Source organism: Temnothorax americanus, unplaced genomic scaffold (assembly GCF_048541705.1).
Source record: "Temnothorax americanus isolate GAGA-0224 unplaced genomic scaffold, ASM4854170v1 Scaffold2, whole genome shotgun sequence".
Classification (NCBI taxonomy): Eukaryota; Metazoa; Arthropoda; class Insecta; order Hymenoptera; family Formicidae; genus Temnothorax; species Temnothorax americanus.
In genome coordinates, this window is record NW_027509338.1 from 2822179 (window position 1) to 2843442 (window position 21264).

Genomic DNA, 21264 nt, shown 5'->3' on the forward strand with positions numbered 1-21264 from the left:
CATCATGCAGGTTCGGCAAAGATTTTTTATGCAGACTCACGAACTCTTTAATCAATTCGTAGATTTTTCTAAAGAAACACTCGGTTGATGTACAATTTCGTCAACAATTCCCGAATCGTATAAGCAATTAAAAACCTTGAAATTGACATAAATTAAACGTCAAGGATACAAGAATAGATAGAATTCTCGGTTTATTCTCTCTGCTAATTTTAAATAAATTCTATTTCGGCAAAAATTTGACGATCAAAATGTAGTAAGACAACTTAATGTTGGGACATTAAACGTTGCGAAAAATTATGGTGTCTATTTAAGTTTAAAGGTAAAGTCCCTCGAGTATTCGACACAAAATATTGCGTTGTTTAGCAAATATATATTCTTACTGCCAGCTGAGATACAATCGGAATTTTTATTTAAATTTAAATATAAAATAAAGCATAAAATAAAATGTACAACATGCTTTTTGTAATTGGACGAATTTAGCGTTTCTTTACGAGCAACGATGGATGCACTAACATGAGAGGTAATTACATCCCGGGATGCATCATCGAGAGAGAGAAAGAGAAAAAGAGAGAGAGAGAGAGAGAGAGAGAGAAAGAGAAAAAGAGAGAGAGAGAGAGAGAGAGAGAGAGAGAGAGAGAGAGAGAGAGAGAGAAGCAGGCATTGACCTCCATTACCGAATTCGTGTCTCCCGGTCATTTCGCCCGCGCGTAACGTGCGACTCGGTTTCATCAAAGACTTTCGTTTTCACGTGTATCTACTTGTACCTCGGGAGAAAGGATCCAGATGCTACTGTCCGAAAGGATATTTGCGTGCCGACACGAGTCCTTCGACTTATGACCTCTTTTTCTCTCCGAGAAATCAACAACGCGCAACAATGGTAGATAAATATTAAAGATTTGTAGTTTTCGAAAAGGAAGAGACTCAATATTGATGAAGCAAACCTGATAACGTACATTTTTTTCTGTAACTGGAAATAATCCCTTGATGTATGTATATAATATTTTATCGTAAGCAATTAAAAACCTTGAAATTCTCATAAATTAAACTTCAAGGATATACAAGAATAGAGATAGAACGGTTTATTCTCTCTGCTAAAATAAAAAAAAAGTATTCAATATGTTTAAATTATATATCAAACTAGGTGTTACAAAGCGTTTTTTGTAAAACAAAAATATCTCATTTTTCAAACAAAATGCATGAATATGAGAATTTTTATTTAAGTAAAAAAAAAGTACAAAACAAAATATATACGATAAAAAAGAAAATTAAATCTTTTTTTTTCGTCATATACATTATTGAAATAAAGTGAAATTTCATCTTGTGGAGTGACAACATCTTTTAAACACCTTTTTATTATTCTTTAAAAATGATTTAGAAGTTAAAATACTACATACAATCTTCATTTATCCGGGAAAATAGCCAAGAAGCAGGAGCGCAATCAACCTGTCGCACGGTCATGATAAATGATAAATGAAGTTGCGTATTCGGCTTACGTTGCGCCCGTCAAGGATCCACGGATTTGTTACACGTTGGCTGAATTTACGAACTACGAACGTTGCGCGAAGTAACGAAAATTCACACAAGGAGTTCACCGGGTCAATGGAATGCGGGCGAAAACTGACATCGTATTAGGTGGTGCCGCGCGCTTCTCCGCTATACGAGAAAAATTTATGATCGACTTAGCGAAGGGAAATTTTATCTTTCTCCCGGCCCCCACGCAAAGGGATAATCCTTTGTGGCAGAGGCGTGTTTGCCTCACAAGATTTACCTTGTCATCTTCAATATTTTACAGAGTGATGTTCACGCGACGAAGTTAGCCTCTTCAAACGCGCACGAGTGTCGGATCTTGAACTTCGTTGTGGATTTTCTGAACTGGCAATTTATCTCGCTTTTTTAAAATAATCTTCTAATTAGTTTTCGAAAATAGGCTATTTAGCTTGTCTACAAACACGCAGCTATTTTGACTAAACTGATCTCGGGTTTTGACAGCCTTAGGTATAAGCGCATGCCACACGTGCTTACTTTGTGATCCCCGAAGGCAGACTCGGTAAGGATACAAACGAATTTGCTTTCGCAAACATAAAGTAAAATATTAAGAATTTATATCAACCATATATTTATTATCAATTATTATAACACATAAAAAATCTCTCACGTAATCGTTCATCTAAATATTCTAAATAGAGGGACAGTTCGAAAATTGGAGGAGAAAGAATTTTGGAATGTGATATCTCCGATATTTCCAAACGTGTTACATTCGACTTTCTCATAAAATTCGACAGACGCTTCGATAAACACGAGTGTCACGAATATCATTCAGGGGGCATTATACTGCCAATTTTGCGGTCATCTTGCCTCGCGCCCCACTATCAATTTCGTCGAAAATGTCGCAACGTACGTATATGTCAACGTGCTAGCCAGAAATCTATCAATAAGAGGGAGATACTCGTATTTAGCAAGGTTTCGGCAATACTATATAAAAGGCGTCTCCTGAATTTCGGTTTTACAACTGGACACACAGTCGCCATCGGCATCATGAACGCTTTGGTAAGTCTTAACAAGATTAAAATAAAAAATCACCAACTCACGCTGCTGAGCATTTTCTTACATCTTTTATCGTACGATTTTTTATTAAAAAGATATTACAAATAGTGTTCGATATAGTCAGACAAATCCGTTCTAAATTAGCTGCTATTAAAAAATTATAAATGCCTGTAATAACGCGGATGTATATAATAAGACTTAAATTCAGATATATATTGGTTAGAAAATATTACATAATCCATGTAACAAAAGTCCATACTTTTGAGAAACATTTTTCTTCTGAGTTAATTATAAACAAATTTCTTCCATCAGACCGTCGCACTTTTCTGCGTGCTCGCAGTGGCTACATTCGCCGCACCACCGAATTTTTCGCAAAACACTCCCATTCCCATCGTGGCTTCGCACCTGGACGGACCGAATCCGGACGGTTCATACAGCTACGGCTATCAGACCGGAAATGGCATCCAGGTGCAGGAGCAGGGCCAGCTCGCTCAGATCTCCAAAGACGAGGACGCTATTCGCGTTCAGGGATCCTTCAGCTATTCCGATAACGATGGCAACCCCGTCGCCCTGAGCTACACTGCCGATGAAAGCGGTTTTCATCCTAATGGTGAGCATTTACCGGTCGCGCCACCGGTGCCCGACGCCATCCTGAGAGCCTTGGAGTACATCGCTCAACATCCCGAGGAGGACAACTTGTAGAAACGTTACAGTAACGTACACACATTGTTCAGACTGAAATCTCAGCGATCCTGCGATTCTATGATCGTGCAAACAGCTCGCGTACGAAATTACATCTCCTACCGTCGTTGACATAAAAATACAACATAGGACGTGAAGTATAAAATATTTGTTTTGGCGAAGAGTTTGTGAAATCTGAAACGAAGAAGAAACAAATTGCCAATTTAGGATGATGTTATAGTCTCATCTGTCTCATACTCAAATAATACTGAATTAAGTACTTAATCCAATATAATTACAGGAAGTTGAAACTGTTAAATCTATAATGTTGGAAATTAAACGTGTTGAAATTACGATTTTTGGACTTTATATTTCTCGCTCCAATTCTAGCGCATTCAAATAATTTAGCAAATTTCCTTCGGCGAGAGCGTTGTCCCGGAGCCGAATTAGCGCAGTCAATTAGCACTTGCTGCATTAATTAAGGAACCACGTATAGCGCGCATATACTGTGTAATTGTGTATACAAAGCCACCGTAACAGCAACGTTTATATTAAACGTTTATATTAAACGCTGCCTCTATCGACAAAATAAACGTGCTTGAACGTTGACTCACGCTTTCGTTCCTCGACTGAAATTTATCTGACTGCCGAGCGTTAAACACATCACGACTATTCCGCTCATTAACGTATCAGATCGCTCGTGATTTGAATACGTCGGTGATCGCAAATTAGCTAGCTGGTCGGGGCTAGCTAGTTCGCACCTATACGAATAAACACTAGGCAACATTTAATGATGAGCCGAGTAGATGACGCAATAATGATCGAATGTGACGAAATAGTGAGAAACGTATTGGCACGATTGGCGATCGAATATACTTCGCGAAATTTCGTAAATCTCCAGATGTATAATTATATAATTACATATTTCTCATATCTTTATAATACGATACATATCTCTTATGCCTTTTCAAAGGAATTGATTGAATTCTGCGAAGAGAATCGCGACAAAAAAAATCTCGTGTCAAAATTTACGCGCCGCATTCTCGTAGAATCGCCACGTGAGTTGCAATACTTTTGTCCAGGAATATATCCCCGAAGGTGGATTTTCGCAATTCCGGCTGAGAAATAGCGCTGGGCGAGCAATCTCCCGGGGACGCGGAGCGGAGTGGCGCGCGCCGCGCTAATCCAAAACGAGCGACACGATCCTCGCGTAGCACGTATCCTCGCGGATACACAAAAGCGCGCGATTTAAATAAGATAAATGCTCGCGTCTTACGGCGGGACGTGCCGCGGGTATAAAAACGAGAATTACGAGATCGCATTAGCCGAGCGTCCGACGTTCAGGACGCTCCGGCTGTTCCTGGACGATGCGCGCGACGCGACGCGACGCGTCCGGCGCGGCACCGAAAAAGAAGAAACGCCTATGTGGATTGAAACGAACGCTAATACATGTGTCGGACAAAACTGCGTATCGGCCCGTCGATCGGATCCTTCACGCGCGAATCCTTCTACGCATGTATGCATTAATAGAGATGTAAAATACGGACGACGTGTGCCAACCGAACGAGCGTCGCTCGATTACGAGCTGTGCTCGGGAGGAGGCGATCCTTGAAATTAATTTATTCCTAAGGTATTTTCCATATTCAACGTGTATATATATATGTGGTCGCGGAACGATTAAATCACTGGTTCGTCGCTGATGCGCTTCCAAGGAATACCGTGGATAATGGGACGAAATTGCGCAGCGCGGCGGGGAAACGCCCTCGCGCGTCTACTCTGTCTCTCGTACGTTAAATTGAAAATATTTTCCGCGGCAAGACGAGCCTCTTCAATCTCGGAGTGGCATCCTTCCTCCCGTAAATCACTCTATCTCGAGAGCGTGTTTCAAGAAATCTACGCCGAACGGAAAAAAGATGATATTTCCTCCAATCAGTTTTCTCTACTTCCGATTTTTTTTTCTCACGACAAATTTGCATTTATTTATCATTCCGTTCGTTAATTATTGATTTCTAAATTAATCGAGGACGCCCACGATCGTAGCTTAAACATTATGTTTTATATAAAAATAGAACTGAAAATTACGATGCGCCAATAAATATTTATCAGTCGGCTAGAGCATCATTACAATAAATTATTCGTCGTTTTGAATCTCGTTAAATTCCTATTAATTCTTGCCTCATATCCCTTACCTTGTGTATACCGTCCAATCGAAGTTTCCTACATCTCTACAACCCTCCGTATCTCGGTAGTATCCGCCACCGGAATCTGCATACGAGTCTCGCAATCAGCGGATGCAACGATTGGATGCACATCGAAATATCTAATCGCCGGGCTCGATCATCGTAGATCTCGCGCGTGTTCCGCCGCCGCCGAATTACTGCGATTGACAGTTCTAGATACGCTCTGGCACGACCGACGCGTCGGAAAGTGTGACTGTTTGTGAAAAATGCATCGCGATTAACTGTTGTGTGAGTGGTCCCCGACACGAGGTAATTGCTTCGCGGAAACAAATAAGATATTTCGCTATGAATAAAATAGTCAGTCTGAAATAATAAAATCCGGAAAAATTAAATCTTAAACGTTTCTTGCAAATTTGGAATTGACTTATCATCTTAAGATTGTGCTCAAGACGGTCTTAAATATAAGATCTGAATATATGAATATACTGGCCTAGACTTAATCTTTTTTCCTTTTATATAAAACATGACAATAAGCAATAGAACAAGATGACAATCGTCTCTATAACAATCGTCGCTCGTGTGGAAATCTCATTATACTCTCAACATCGTATATCGCGTATTTTTGTAAGGTTCGTCTCTTAGTCGACAGACATCGAGCACCGTCAATTAAATACGCGAAACCGCCTCGCGCGAAATATCTCTACACGGATCTGAGGTCCGTCTCCGCGGGCGGTGGATATAATAGCTGGTTGCACGCTCGAAAGATCTGATCTGATCCCGATCTTTCTCCTTGCACTGTACTCTCCTCTTCTTTCATTGCAACTGGCGCGACCTGGAGATCGAATCGTTGCACGGACGGAACGGTTTCAAAGGTCCCAGCGGTATTTTCGAGTTTATTTTCTACAAATAAATTAAAGCAGCTCCGAGATTCTGAGAACATATTGCACAAACGACGTAGAAACTTTTTTCCCAGTAGAATGTTTTTCTTTTCTGTTACGGATGATAAAAAGATTAAGTTTTCTGTAATATTTTGTTATTCATTATTTTTCTCAACAGTTACATAAGAAATTATTTTATAATCTCCGAAAAGTTAGTTTATTGTTTATTGTATTCAGTTAGTTATACTTCTTTATGTCTGTTGAACTTAATAAACGCCCGAGAGAATTTCGATATTCGCGTTAAAGACTTCGCTGAGTTAGACGGCGTAGTTATGTAACTGTAACTAGACCAAAAAACCAGGTCGTCCGATTACTCATCGGTTCCTCCCAGGTATGCACGTCATTTCGTTGCATCGCGCCTTCGCAGAGGAGAAAGTTTTCCTCGTCACGATGCCGGCCCGCGCGAACTTCTTAGATACCAGTTATAGATTTTTCGACGATCCGATTGATTCCCGTATCAGCCCGTGCAATCGCGTAGTCACGTTCGCGCGCTTACGAACCGATAAATAATCTCAACGGAATAACATAAGATGCCGTGCGACTATTCACAACGAGTGTCTAATCACCGAGTCGCGAAAACGCTTAAGACAATTATCTTTAGTATTCTCGATTTTACGATCCGACGTATAGTCTCTGCAATTTATATGTTACAATATACAGGTAAAAGGTCTTTCTTCAAATAACTTCTTTTAATTTACAGCTGTAATTGGGAGAAGTTCGGCGCGGTTAAACCTTCAACCGATCGCGGTGGCATTTTGACGTGGTTTTATGCCGCTGATAAATTTTCCGTTCCGCGGCCTTTTATGCGTTTCGCTGAAAGCGGTATATAGACGCGACGATGTATGTCTTAATGCGTCTCGTAAAGAACTACGAGCGTTAGAGTTTTTTCAGCCGTCGAGCTTTGCCTCGGCGCGATTAGGCGAGACGATTCTCGACGCGCGCCTCTTGCAACATAATATGTCATAGATCATAGATCATAGATTGTACGACTCCGTGGATCATGAATTATCCAGTCATGAAAATCAACAAGAAACTGCAAATTTTTGTTAAAAAAAAAGAATTTTCAATCGCGAAAGAATGATGATCATGCCAGAGCCCGAGTAATTCGCATTCGCCGATCTCAACTTTAATGGCAGAGCCTGAATTCGGGGTCGATTGATAAGAATTGCGTCAGCACGCACACTCCGCGAGTATATTCCGCAAAAAAGCAATCCCCTCGATATAATGAGCGTGCGAACTTAATCCGAACGAAATGTAAGACAGCGGCGACGGGAGTGTAAGCTACTGTAAGACGTGCGTGTGTATATCTGTGGAGAGCGACCTTGACATATAAGTATCCACCACGAACGCTCTAAGAGAGCGCCTGATGGCCGCAGGCGAGAAGACGTAACGCGCGCGCCGAATTGAAATTTACTTTCATCCCGCGTGAAACGCGCTGCTTCTCCTGGAGACGGCGCGAAAATTACTTTGACTCTTTGACAATTCGTACGTGAGAGGCGGGACGGCGCGCGACCGACTTCCGATTAACGCGGGAGTGTATAGCCTAATAACTCTTCCCCCACGTTCTCTTGCGCGGTATTAAAAATTCCCCGATCGGCTCGATATCCGCGAAACAGCGTTGTTCTTCTTCGGCGACGTACTCGACGCAAATCCTATCCCGGACATGCTTGTGCACCGGTGAAGAAATCCTACGGATATTCCGAGGAGCGACGAAGAACATCCTGTTGTCGAGAAACGCGAACGTTTTCTCAGGTTTCTCGGTAAGGAAGGTTAAAAGCGTTGTGCAAATCGCAGTTGCAATTTCGATGTAATAGAATAATTGGCGCCTATATTACCATTAACAAGCTAGCAATTATTTGAGGCATCCGTCGCTGGCGCGGTTCAATATGTTATGGATGAATAATCGGAATAGCACTTTTTAACTGCAGCTTAAAAATGCAGCTGTTAAACGAACGCAGCCATTAGTTTGCACGCGAGAAAAAAAAGAAAACGGCCAAGATCTTCGAGGATCGGTTCATCTTGGATTGAGGTAGAAATACCATGTTGTAGGAAAATTCATTAATCATTCATGACGATGTAGTAACTATAGAGTATATGTGTGTGTGTGTGTGTGTGTGTGGCGTAGTCAATATAAACGTGTATTTCACACGTTTAGCTAGGTTTATCAGCCGCTGGCGATATTTTACAAATCTAGACTTAATTCAGTAAATCGGAAAACGGTACGAAAAAGATATATGAATTGCAATAAAAACTATAAATAACAATGATACGTAAACGTTAATAACTGACATATTTTATTTCGCGAATGTGTATGTATATCAAACGAATAAATATTGTCAATAGTTTCGACGTATTTAAAATAAAAATTCAAGAATATAAAAATACTTTAAATGCCGTTGATGGTCAATTCATCGATTTCGTTTCCAAAGGCTAATTAAATTCCAAGTTAATTAAACTGCAAGAAAGACTCGTCAATGAAGTAAAATAATAAGATCGACGTCATGCATAACGATACGATACGTATTTCTTTCGTCGTTATTCTAAATAATAAAATGTCTTTCTATAATATATCAAAAATCAAGAGGAGAAAAAATTAATTATTAATTAAACTTCTGAAGATTTCTATTAAATATCAAAAGATGATAAATGATATCGTATAATGGATCGTTCTTTTATGTTAAATATTTATTAACATAAAAAATTAGAAAATTATTATAAATTTATATAAGGCCGTATTGTGTTACTACAAGACATAATTCTCTGTTTATGATGAGTCAACAAGCATCTTTGAACCTTTCAAGGAGTCGATGCAATCGATTAAAAGATCAATTGAGAAAGCGATCTGGCAAATCTCCCGATACTATACATATATGCAACGAACGTTTGTTCAGCATCTAAAATATCACTGACTTACAGGATCCCGTATTGCGATATATGTATTACATAGAGAACGAGCAGAGAGAGAGAGAGAGAGAGAGAGAGAGAGAGAGAGAGAGAGAGAGAAACAAACGAGGCTGCAGGTCTGAGTCAACGGACCCAGATAACACGGTCGGTGGACGAAGGGTGAAGGATCCGCTCGAACGTGAGGTGATGCGCGGCGATGCATCCCGCACGAGAGACTCGGCACGAGTCGAAATATCATCTGGCGGAGACGTGCGTTGCTAAGCCGCGGCCTTATACGTACGATGCTGGGATGGTTGTCGCAATATAGAGGCACGTCTTCACGCCGGCTGTTCCTTAAGGCCGCGCGTCGAAAAGGAAAGGTTGCACGCGGATGCGCCTACCAGCTCTCCTCCGTCCGCATCTCTCGAGGAATGCGCCGGCTTGAATGGAAGCTGCGAAAGATGACTGCGGGAAAGGGAGAAAGACAGAAATTGGCAGAATGGAGAGCGAGGGGAGGGCGAGCGAGCGCGCGGTATGCGACCGTATGGAGTCGAACGACTGCAGCGTGAATGGACAAGGCAAACGTATATGCAACGAGAAGTGTCGCGCGTAACCGATCGGTTTCGAATAGATAAAACGGAACCTCCCCCTGTCGTCCACCCTCGTATCGCACATTTACTGCGAATAAACGCAGCTATCCAACCCTTGCTCAGCCGCGATCGATGTTGACCACGCAATATTGACACATTTTATAAATAATCTTTAAAATAATTTCTAGATATTACAATTATTTATATATAGTTATTAAGAATATTTAAATATTGTAATAAATTATTATTTAGAATAATATTTAGATTTTAAATAATATCGAAATTGTTAAATCTCCAAAACAAAGAAATTAATATCTAAATTGTTAATATCGTTAGAATTGTAACCGGGATTTCCAGAACAGCCTTCAAACTTTTCTCTTTGGGCCATACGGGGGACATTCGCTTAGCAGCAATATACGAATTATCCGCCTACGTCGATGCAGAAGAAACCAAGTTCCTGGCGCTGAAGTGCCTGCGTTTATCGTTGACATTTCGACTAATGATCAATAACTTCGTGCCGCCGTTGTTCATTTCGTGAGCCCGTCGAGCCGTCGGGCTCGTTCGTGCGAAAAACGCGACGCCGGAAATCGACAGGGCGAATGCCCGATTAATAAAGCAAAGTCACAAACCTGCGGTCGCGAAGCAAATTAAACGTAAAATAATCTTTGTGACTTTTCAATATGTCATTGCACGTTATTTCTTCAAAATATTTCATTTCGCGATAAAGATAAAAAAAAAGGAAACGTTTGAAACTATAGCATTGCAGATTCACACAGCTGGAACTTTGTGAAACCTGTATTCTTGTACAGATCGCTTTGTCAATCCCGATTACGCGAACGCAGGTTGCGTGCGATGAGGATTTGCTTCCCGATTGGCTGGGAAAAGAAAAACGGCTAATGCCGATTTAATTATATTGGTCAAAAAGATCGTGAAAAACGCGAGTGTTATTCTCGCACGGATTGCGTGCCGCACGTACACACATATGCGCACGCGCGCGCAGAGTATAAGCGCGTAAAACAGTCGATAGTGACGCAATTATATTTGATCATTCTATACGTTCCTGTGTGCCTGTGTTCTCATCGGGAGACAAGATAATGCTCGGACGATTGGCGATTGCATCAGTGACCATCGTCGTATGCTAAAGCTAAAGTATATTATACGCTTATGCGCGTGCACATATAACCTTTCGGATGTACACACATAAAGCCGAGATTTTGATATTTCAGGCATCATTTAGCGAAACCCTTGCGCAAGTTTAGCATACGGAGTGTATTATTGCGTGCTGGATGATTGACACGAGTACGAAAGCATATAACGTTACTTAACACATTTTCAGGTTACTTAAATAAAAGAATTGTGATACACCAATAGAGAATTTAGAAAATTTTTATGGAAAGTGTGTCTCTGCACTTGAAAACAAAGTTTTCATAAAATTATCATATAACTGAGCATTTATTTAAATTTATTACTTATTTTATTTCTTATATATTTTACAAAACAAAATATTTTAAATTTTCATAAAAAGTCTACAGGAGTTATATGCCGTAATGATATTACAGTAAAATATTTAGAAAAATCATAAAAAGATCTTAATTAAAGAAATCGAACGTTGTTCTCTTTTAGTTCATAAATAACGTCGTAAAGTAGCTGCCAATCAATTATAATTAAATACATCAGTTTAAAAAATTACATTTGGTTATGATGATGCAAATTACGCTCGGCTAAAGTGTACTTCGTAAAATATTGAAAAAAATGTTCAACGCTTAATTTGGTACATCCTCAGGCGATTTTTCGGTCGGAGACTATCGACCGAAAACGAGGAGAAAAAAGTTGTTGTATGTACGCGGTAACGAGACGACACGTGCGCGACTCGGACTTCTCTTAATCACCAATTAAAATATTAGGCAAGAGTACAATCATCGTCGTTATAGCAATCATTTTGATTGTGTAGTTTTTGTCATCAATACGCGATTACGTTTGCCGCCAAGCAGAAATTATCTGGTGTTTATGCTGTGTTAAGTAATATCAATAAAATGTAAATAAATTCAGAAAAATATAAATAATTTTTTCTAGTCATTCTTTTTCATTATAAAAGTTTCTTTCTTTCTTCTATTATATCTTTCTGCAGTCGAAACGAGATGACTTATTAGGATGTCCGACTTATTAATTCTCCATTATTAAAGTTTCAAGTAAAATAGAGATTTCTCGTAATTGATTTGTCCGTGTGCATGGAAAACCTCGAGTGACAATCAAACCTGTATTTGTGCCTCATTAATTAAACCTCGAATTCAGATTTCGCGCGGAGATGTGTAAAAATCAGGGGCACGATTATTACGTCGATACGCTGTTACACAGTCCGCAAACTTTCTCGTCATCGCGATACCTAGTCGATATGCGACGGGGAGGACACGGCGATCGTATAACTGCAAATACCGACGAGATAGAAAGCAGGGTAGAGAGAGAAGTGGGCGGCAGCGGGTACGCCCGTATCGGGACGGTGTCCGATCTGTCGAGTGAATAAAAAATGAGGGAGGTATCGCGGTGCATCGTCCGCAATGTTGGTCAGCGAAAGACGACGCGTCGCCCGGAGCTGCACAGTTGCAGCAGGTTTTATCGATTGTGACCCTTAAGCTCTCTTCGCACCCTCTTTTTCCCCCTTGAGTTATCTCGTTGTACGTGTGTGCAATGAGTAACGAGACGTCTTATAAGACTCGCTGGTATGGAAATGCAAAACGGCCAATAAAGATGCGAGTTTAAATAGCAAGTACATTTCGCGGAATATAAAAGTTGATAGCTTAATTATCGTCTAAGTAAATCATCGTTACGTTGACGTACAGTACATTAGGCGCACGTGGTTACGAATTTTTACACGTGATCGCTGTTTTTATAATGGATTCGAGTCCGCCGAAAAGAACGCGCGATTAAACGTCTCCGTGCGAAACATCTTCTCGTTTTTTACAAAGTGACCACCGTTTCGAGAGACTTCACGCGCCACGTTAACAAACGATCAGATAAAACCGCGAAAATGTTATTGGGTGACGAGGGAAATTAATGATTCGCGGGTACTTCGGTTACATTAACGATCGCACGGCGGCCGATCTCCTCGGGATGAACCCCCTCTGGGAATGCGCTCCTAAATCGCGAGATAAGCACGCAGGTCGTTAGTCGCTTTCACGACTGATATTTATTCGCACTTTGTGCCTACCTACGCGACGCAGCCGCGTTACGTAATACGGCTAATTAAAAGCCCAAACGTATCGCGCTAACTTTCCCCTAATATTCATCGGACGACCGTTCCGCGACCGGCCGAGATACCGATCGTTCAGCCATCAGTTCCCTTTGCGCGTCAATTAACGTTCCGTGTCCGAAACCCATGCTCTGCAGAAGGACTCGCAAATTCAATAACTAATGTATATTTTGAACCGCGCGACGGTGATTTATTGAAAGTTGAAAAAATTGACGGGTCTTTTTATTAAACAAATTTTAGAGAAAATTTTGAAAAAGGTTTTTTAAAACTATATTTTTGTCGATTAAAACGATTGTTACGCGAAGTACTTTATTATCTTTAGTGATGTTTTTCTAGAATTTTGTTGTACATATAACGTTATGTATAATAGAAAGCATAGTAGTTGTTATTTTTTAAAAATCATGTTTTATTAAAATGAAAAAAAAACAAATTTTGTGGTTTTTATTTTAAAATATAAATTAAACCACGAATAAAAAAAATACATTAAATAAAACTTGTTTTTTATATAAGATTGTGTAAATGTTATCTTACACCGCAAAATTATCGCGCTGTAAATTGTGTACTTACGCCGAGCCGACGTTTCGTTATAATCCGCGGCGCGCTAAAATATTCAATGAGCAACCGCGAGTTGCATTTTAGCATTTATCACGTCGAGCGTGTCCTCGACATTCAAGAGAAGACGCTCGCCTTCCTAGTTCCCTTCCTAGTTCCGATCAACGGATTATTTTAAACCAACTCTCAGGGTTTTTCACGCTTTTCCAAGGCGACTCGCGAGCGCAAAATGCAAACGCGCTCCCGCGAGAAAATTGTTCGGATATATCGATGACGTGACTTTGTGAATCACGCGGGTATACACGGCGCGGCGGCGAGCAGCTGGCATTCCTAGAGACACACGAGAATTTATCGTCCTGCTACGTGCCCCTTACATTTCCCGTAAAAGAAGAAAACTAATGCCTATCGAGACATAATTCACTGTTCCCCCGTCGGATCCCGTCTAATGTTACATCGGTATACCTCGCCGGCAATGTCCACGATCAATAATCGCACGCAGGAAAATGTACGACCCTTTCTCCCCCCCCCCTAAAGTTTTCCCAAAGAGGAGAGAAGGAGGGACTGTGAGAGACGTCGCTAAATTACTACTAATTAACTTACTAATTAATCTCGACGATATCGTGAGTCTATTCGAATATCTCGACAATTTACATTTTCATCGCATTCTCAAAAGTCGACTCTACAATATTTAATATCACGCGAGAGCCTTATATATTTTAATTAATATCTCGTGTTGCTTTTTTTTTGTATCTTAATACGTTGTTTGCCATGATGATTTGACTTTTCAGTGACATTCTGGTGTGATCATTAATAATCGGCGCGATTTTTTTTTTTTAATTTTTTAAAACTTTTGTAAGAAAATAAACGCCATCCAATATAAAATCTAACGTAAAGTCTATAATATAACATTAAAAATGACGCACAAATAGCTGAGTATTAAAGTTAAAATTCGTTATTTAACACAGTACTCGTGTGTTTTATTTAATTTATATTACACAATATTTAATCATTACATGTTTGTCATAATGAAAATTCTACTGTGGCGCACACGATGAGATGTATACAAAAGAACTCGCTCTGGGCGGGCAACCGTGTTAATCGCAACTGCATATACTTCTAGCGAACGCGGCGCGGAATTTCCCAGACAAATATAACCCCTTCTATCCCGTGCGGAGACATTAACATATCTGATCGACGATATTTACTGACAATCTCAAACATCCCAATGGTATAGCATTGATTATTAATTAGATACGCATGTTAGGTGCATATGCATAATCCCGCAGCTTCCGGCACATGCATCGCTTTATATCAGCCGTGGCACCATCGTGCACTGTCGCGCATTAATAATACTTAATTCTCTTACGTAATAATATCGTGAGAGAAAAAAAATTCCAATATTATTACGCGACTCCGCGTATTCAAAACAGAAAAAGACCCCTGTGTTTGCTTTGCAGAACGTATACGCTGTCGCGCGTGCGAGGGAACGACGTTCCCAGAAATCGTGCGTAACCCATTTCGAGCGAGAAAGTTCGGCGTACGGTTGTTTCTCTCGCAATTCCATTACCGCCAAGGACCTGTTAGCCGCCCAGGTCTTTTCTTTCATTTTTTTTTGTTTCACGAAACTTCTCGATTATGTAGTCGCCGCGATTAAACGCTCAACGCGGAGCTCGTTATTCTCACAGTTACGGAAAGTTCAGCCATGACGAGGCTAAATGCGATATAGCGCGGCCGCTTCACATAATTATCCGTCGATAATGAGAGATTGTCAGGCCGTTTCCGATTGATTAGAGAGCGGGGACAATTCGACCGCGCGTGTCGTGCGTTTGTCAGTCAATTCACAAGGCCGGGGGGGGGGGCGGCCGCAGGATTCCCCGTTTGATTTCGTCGCGCCAGATCGTGAGTAATTTCGGTTTTGCAATTAGAAAAAAATTGAGGTAAATAGCCATTTGACCAGCCGATTGTTTAATCACGTGATTTGCTGATTAGAAATGCGAAACGCGCATTAGTGGCGACGATTAACGTTACGCAATACCTGCGTGGGTGACGAAACAATAAAACTAGGGAAATATATATAAAGAGTGGAAAATAATGAAAAAAGAATTTGAATTTTATCCGTGTCTGTATATTGCTAGGAAAATGCCGAAGCGATGGGCGGTGCCCGTCTAATAAATCCGATGGAAGATACGAGTTTAAGCTGTTCTCATATGTGTCACGCGCATGCATTGTTCAAATGAAGAGTACAGCTTTTTACAAAAATCCACAACATAAATCTGCGCGACAGCGGCACGGCGAAACAGTCTCTCTCGAGCGCTCGCTCTCGATCTTTTAATCTGACGGTAACGGCACTCGAATACACGAATGATTGAAAATGCGATAGACGCCCACTACAACACAGAGAGGGACAGGTTATATTTTTATCCACCAAATCTTCCAGATCTCTGTTTATCGTATCGACTTCCTTTAACTCGCCGTATAAGAGAGAAAATAGCGGGAGCGCACGGGGGCTTGAAAGAGGCAACCGAGAGACGTTACTTACATAACAGCGTTACGCGTATCTCTTTCGCGTCTTCTTTAGACAATAATGCTTAAAAAGTTCGAATAAATTCGATTAACGAGACGATAGAAAGAATGCATGTTGGTACTTGAACGCGCCCGGGGAGAATATCCCGGAGCTGACCGCAAGCTCACAGCTTCCGTGCTTCCGGGCGACACTGCTCAACGGAAAGGAAAAAGCGGATTCCCCGCGCGGATCGTCGTTAGAGAAAATTGTGACAATTGAGCAAGCATCCTCCAATGAGGGACCCGATGACATTTAGCGCAGTGTGACATGGTGATCTCAGGGAAGATGGTGGTCTCTCCTCGACGCTGATGTGGAGTGTGTTGTCTCTCACAGCTCGCCGGCGGCGGCGACGCACACTTACACATATACGCGTACAGACACATGTTAGCGACGCCGTGTTAAATCGTGGATCCGTGTAAACCCCCCCGTCTGTCCCCGCATGCGGCCCCTCTGTGTGTCCCCATGTGCATCCTACATACTACCGTAACGCCGGTGGCCGTCGGTGCATCGGGCTGTCGGTGGTGTTGGTGATGCCTCCAGGGGTATATATACGACGAGCGCTGCGGGGCTTGATAAACACTTGCCCATCAGCGATTACTGCCGCAGCATGTACACGTCATTGGTAAGCGTTTAATTAAGAGGAAAGAAATCTCGGGGGGGAGGGGGGTGGAGGAAGGGGGGCGGGGGCGGGGGCTGGGACTGGGGAGCAAGGATATGCCAGAGCGAGTGCCAGAAGGCACTTCCGCCCGCGAGACAATACGCGCCGGTAATCGTAGTTGGGTCGTGTGAATCTGACGTGCATTTCCGGTCCCCGGCGGTCGGATTCCCTGGTGCGCGTATCCGGAGTATCCTGTGAGTTACGTTGTTGTATAAGTGACACTTCTCGATTATATCCGGTATATATAGCGTACCCGAGAGCTCCGGGAACTCGGATGTCGGTGGGTAGAAACGCGCGGGGCGAGCCGGGATCGGAGGGTAAGTAGCGTATCTCGGAGGATCGTTGGTGTAAAGATATCGATCGACACCGTCGGGATACACCCAAAATCTGCCATGTTACGCGTGTAACGCGTGCAAAACGTTCTCGTGTACTAAATGCTTAACAATGAACGATACGGGATGTTTTAACCGGCGGGAGCCGAGGCGATCTTTCTTTGGCGAAAGTTTTATCTTGTAAGAGACGGAAAGAGAAATGCGAGATAGCGGTGTCTTGTTCTTTTCAATTACTTTCAAGTATTTTAACACTAAAAGTGTACCAAAGCAGTCAAAACAATTATTTTATAATTTTTTACCACATTTATAACAATGCATTTTTCTTAGATTTTCCGTGACTTTATTGCAATATGTAAATTATTAAATTGATTAATTTACTTTTCCCTCTCGTTCCCTTTTTCAAAGATATTTAGTATATATTTAAATAGTAAAAATAGATATTATATGTTTTATCGATAGTGTTATCAGCGTTTCAACGATATTTAGTAAACCTAAAGCAAAGAATTACTAAACATTATAGTATTTCCCTAAAACATATGATAATTGATAATTTCATTTCTCGATAGCAGTATATTCGGTATAATTTGTTCAGTGCAACAATTTCTAAATAATCTATGTATTAAAGTAAATCGGTTTTACTGAATAATTTCAGAATACTATTTCAATAATCTTATTATAGAAATTAACTTTTTTGCATCCCGATTAACGATTGTCGTCTTATTAGCAGTGTCAGATAATTACTCGAAAAATTGTAGCATTATACAATAGTAACAAGAATCGTCAGCACCGTAAGGCTTATTTTATACGAGGTGCGCGGCGTCTGACCTAATTACGCTGATACTACCGCGATTCCGTCGCGACGTCTGACTCAAAACGATATCACTACTGCGACGCGAGGCGCCCGTTTCCACTGATTCGCAGAGCTTTCTTCGTCGCTACACGACCGATCTAACAATTTTGAATATCGATGTTAAAATTAAATTGGATTATAATAAACAAAAAGATCACAATATATATAAAAATTCGAAAACTTTAATATTTGGATAAAATGAATAGTTCAATATTAATATCTAATATTTCGACGGTGAATAATTATATTGGAATGCGGACTTTGTCTTTAATTACTCCGTGAATCGTCACGTTGTGCAAATCGCGTCTTCGTGAATATCTAAGTGGCGGTAGCTATTAGCGCGCACCGCATAAACACTTGTGCAACGACGTAAGCCTCAAACAGGGAAGCTAACGAGAAGGCTAATATTCATCCGATGTTTATGCACCTGGAAACTTAACCGGTGGCGGTTTACTAAAGTCACTTATAATTCTCTGCGCTGCGATCCAGCGTTGTTATCGAATATACCGCGACTTCGATACTCTATCGTTGCGCGCCAGTATTAAATTATATTCACCGCGGGTGTTTACGCGCAATCATCACATTAATCGAGATCCCATCTGATATTTATGACCAATAGATTGATCTACGGTATTAATTGCTGTATCTTATTAATTCCCAAGAATGAATATTACTTTTACTTTCATTTCATTGCTCGTATTGAATCTTTTGCCCATTTGTAATCTCAATTTTGATGCGATGACCGATACCGCAAAATTTCGTAACATAACGCCGTGTTCAAGCGATCTTAATCAATCACTATTAAAATCTTCCACTCACTGTTTGTGTTTAGCTGTTAAAGTGTGTCCCCTAATCGGAGATGTGAAAGTTACGCTGACTATAAATGTAGTCAACACATGGATGAGACATGGTTTAGAGAAAAATAGGTTAATTAAGATAGTCGTGACAGTATATCTGTCATGGCATGATAAATTAATCGAGCGTTTTTTAACGAGAGATTTAATGATGGCTATTAAATAAATACTATTCTCATCAGTCTTCACGATTTTACGAAAGCAATTAATTTTGTTCAAGAGTACTGTAATACCATGCTTACGTCACCAAGATAATTACATTAATTAGACTTTAATATTTGAATACGTGACAAATACATAAAAAAATATTATTAGGCTACCAAGATCCAGCTTGGACCGCATTTATTCTAAATTAATTTAATATTTGACTTTACTGTTAAATATTCTCTATATTTCTTTATATAAAACATTTCTCTATATAAAAAATTTAACAGTAAACGTAACTCTTCAGCTAAAATTTCCACTTAGAATAAATACGTCATTGCGATCAGCTCGATTACGTCTAAATTCTCTTATCCCGAATTGAATATATATATATATATATATATATATATATATATTATTTATCTCCCGTGCTATCGGTGCTATTAATGTTGCATACTTTTTTTTGTTCTATCGCCAGGTAGCCTTAATCGCATTGGCAGTCTGCGCCGCGGCAGCGCCCGCCGACGAGCCAATACCGATTATCAGCCAGAGCCAGGAGGGTCCCAATCCAGACGGGTCGTACAAGTGGAATTATGAGACCGGTAACGGTATCAAGGCCGAGGAGGAGGGCCACCTGGAGGGTGTCGGCACCGACGACGAGGCGATGAAGGCGGAGGGTGGCTTCAGCTACGCGAGCGACGACGGCCAGGCGATCTCTTTGACGTACGTGGCCGACAAGAACGGCTTCCAGCCGGTGGGCGCTCATCTGCCCACCACGCCCGAAATTCCGCCGCTGATACTGAAGGCCCTCGAGTGGAACGCGGCGCATCCGTCCAAGGATGACGAGAACCAGGTGTAAAACAGCGACCCCCCGGCGCCGCCGTCCAGCATGTGATCTCACGACCTCCACGGGTATAATTATTCCGCCATGAAAATGGAAGACGATTTTAATATAATGAACCCACGGTTACACCCGGACAACGCGAGTGCTGTCGTCGGCCGCGTGTCGTTGTCCTCGCCCTCGTAACGAACACGGATTGCTCTGGTTCAAATTGTTGTAAATATTTATTGTACGCGACATTGTATACACACTCACACACATGCGTATTTTATTATATATTGTATTGTATTAATATATTATATATATTTGAAGAGACGCGCAAATATATATGTACCATGACTATGTAACTAACTCATCGTTAGACATATGTGTCACGGTGCATTAAGAATAAACGTTGCATCCCAGGAGAGACTTTGCTATTCTATTAATAGGCCCGATCCCTTCGGCGAGACACGCGAAAATGCGTGCAAGATTCCGCTGCGGATCCTTCGGGCGTATCAGGAAGGATGCGGGGCAAATTTGCGGTTAATGGTAGCGTGTGTTACTTTCCGCCATCTCCGTTCTCTGCGAATTAAGAATTAATTTACTTCCCTAATACACGCGTATAACAAAGTTAATCCTTGATTGGATTAATCCTTGATCGAAGATACTCTTCAGTTTGCTCGCGTCGGTTACTTCCGGAATTTGCAGTTCGACGCGCGGTTAAAGGTGGACCTGTGTGAATCCCGTATTCAAGCATCAACAATCACTCATATTACAGTATACGCGCCGGATATATAGTAGACGTCGGGCCATCGCAATTACGTCGGCCTGATTTACGATAGAAAGTCGCGCGACTATTACTAAGATATTACACCGCTGTAAACACAGCTGCTGCGCGCGTCTTTATTACAGCGGACCTTGCTCGCTATCATTAATCAATCACGTGGAGTGGACAAAAGACGTGGCGCTTTATGTAACGCGCGTCATATGGGGATCGCAAGCGAACTTCGATTACGTTCGCCTGGTGCAATGAGAGTTTAGACTCACGTATTCATGGCACTACCGGGTAACAATCTAATTAAATTTATTTCTTATACAAGCCTGCCATGACATGAAGCTCGAGTAAGATATTTGTTGCATACATAGGGATAAATCTCAATTTGTAGACACGCACAGCGCTACAATTTACGTGAGCAATTTCGTGACAGCAGTCTGAACTAATATTTTTTAATATTTCTTTATGACGACATGGCGCTCAGGTGAGTCCCGCGACCTGTGGTAGTCAGGGGTTAATAAAAATATTCCTCTCCTACGCGGTGGGCGGGCGGGCGGATGGCACGGAAGATCGAGGCGAGCGGTCATTCCACGCTAGCACATGACAAATACAAATTAGCTCTGACACATTCTCCACTCATGACTCTTTTT

The 21264-nt window shown here is 41.2% G+C and overlaps 2 protein-coding genes across 3 annotated transcripts; both read left to right on the forward strand.

Annotated features, from left to right (window-relative positions):
- Positions 1-1404: 1404 nt before the first annotated feature.
- Cpr21 (cuticular protein 21) lies at positions 1405-3578 on the forward strand. 2 transcript variants are annotated; one of them, XM_077405272.1, is made up of 3 exons: positions 1405-2047; positions 2185-2547; positions 2857-3578. In XM_077405272.1, exons 2-3 carry the CDS (start codon positions 2536-2538, stop codon positions 3244-3246), a joined length of 402 nt encoding a protein of 133 aa, XP_077261398.1. In that variant the 5' UTR covers positions 1405-2047; positions 2185-2535; the 3' UTR covers positions 3247-3578. The 2 variants fall into 2 exon arrangements, with proteins under 2 accessions (XP_077261398.1, XP_077261396.1); XM_077405270.1 differs by having other exon boundaries at positions 1405-2547.
- A 13047-nt stretch (positions 3579-16625) lies between these two features.
- On the forward strand, positions 16626-20266 carry LOC143896952 (endocuticle structural glycoprotein SgAbd-4-like). The gene is given in 3 exon segments (XM_077405146.1): positions 16626-16690; positions 16692-16800; positions 19495-20266. Coding segments are annotated over 3 exon segments (540 nt in total). The 5' UTR covers positions 16626-16640; the 3' UTR covers positions 19876-20266.
- The last annotated feature ends 998 nt before the right edge of the window (positions 20267-21264 follow it).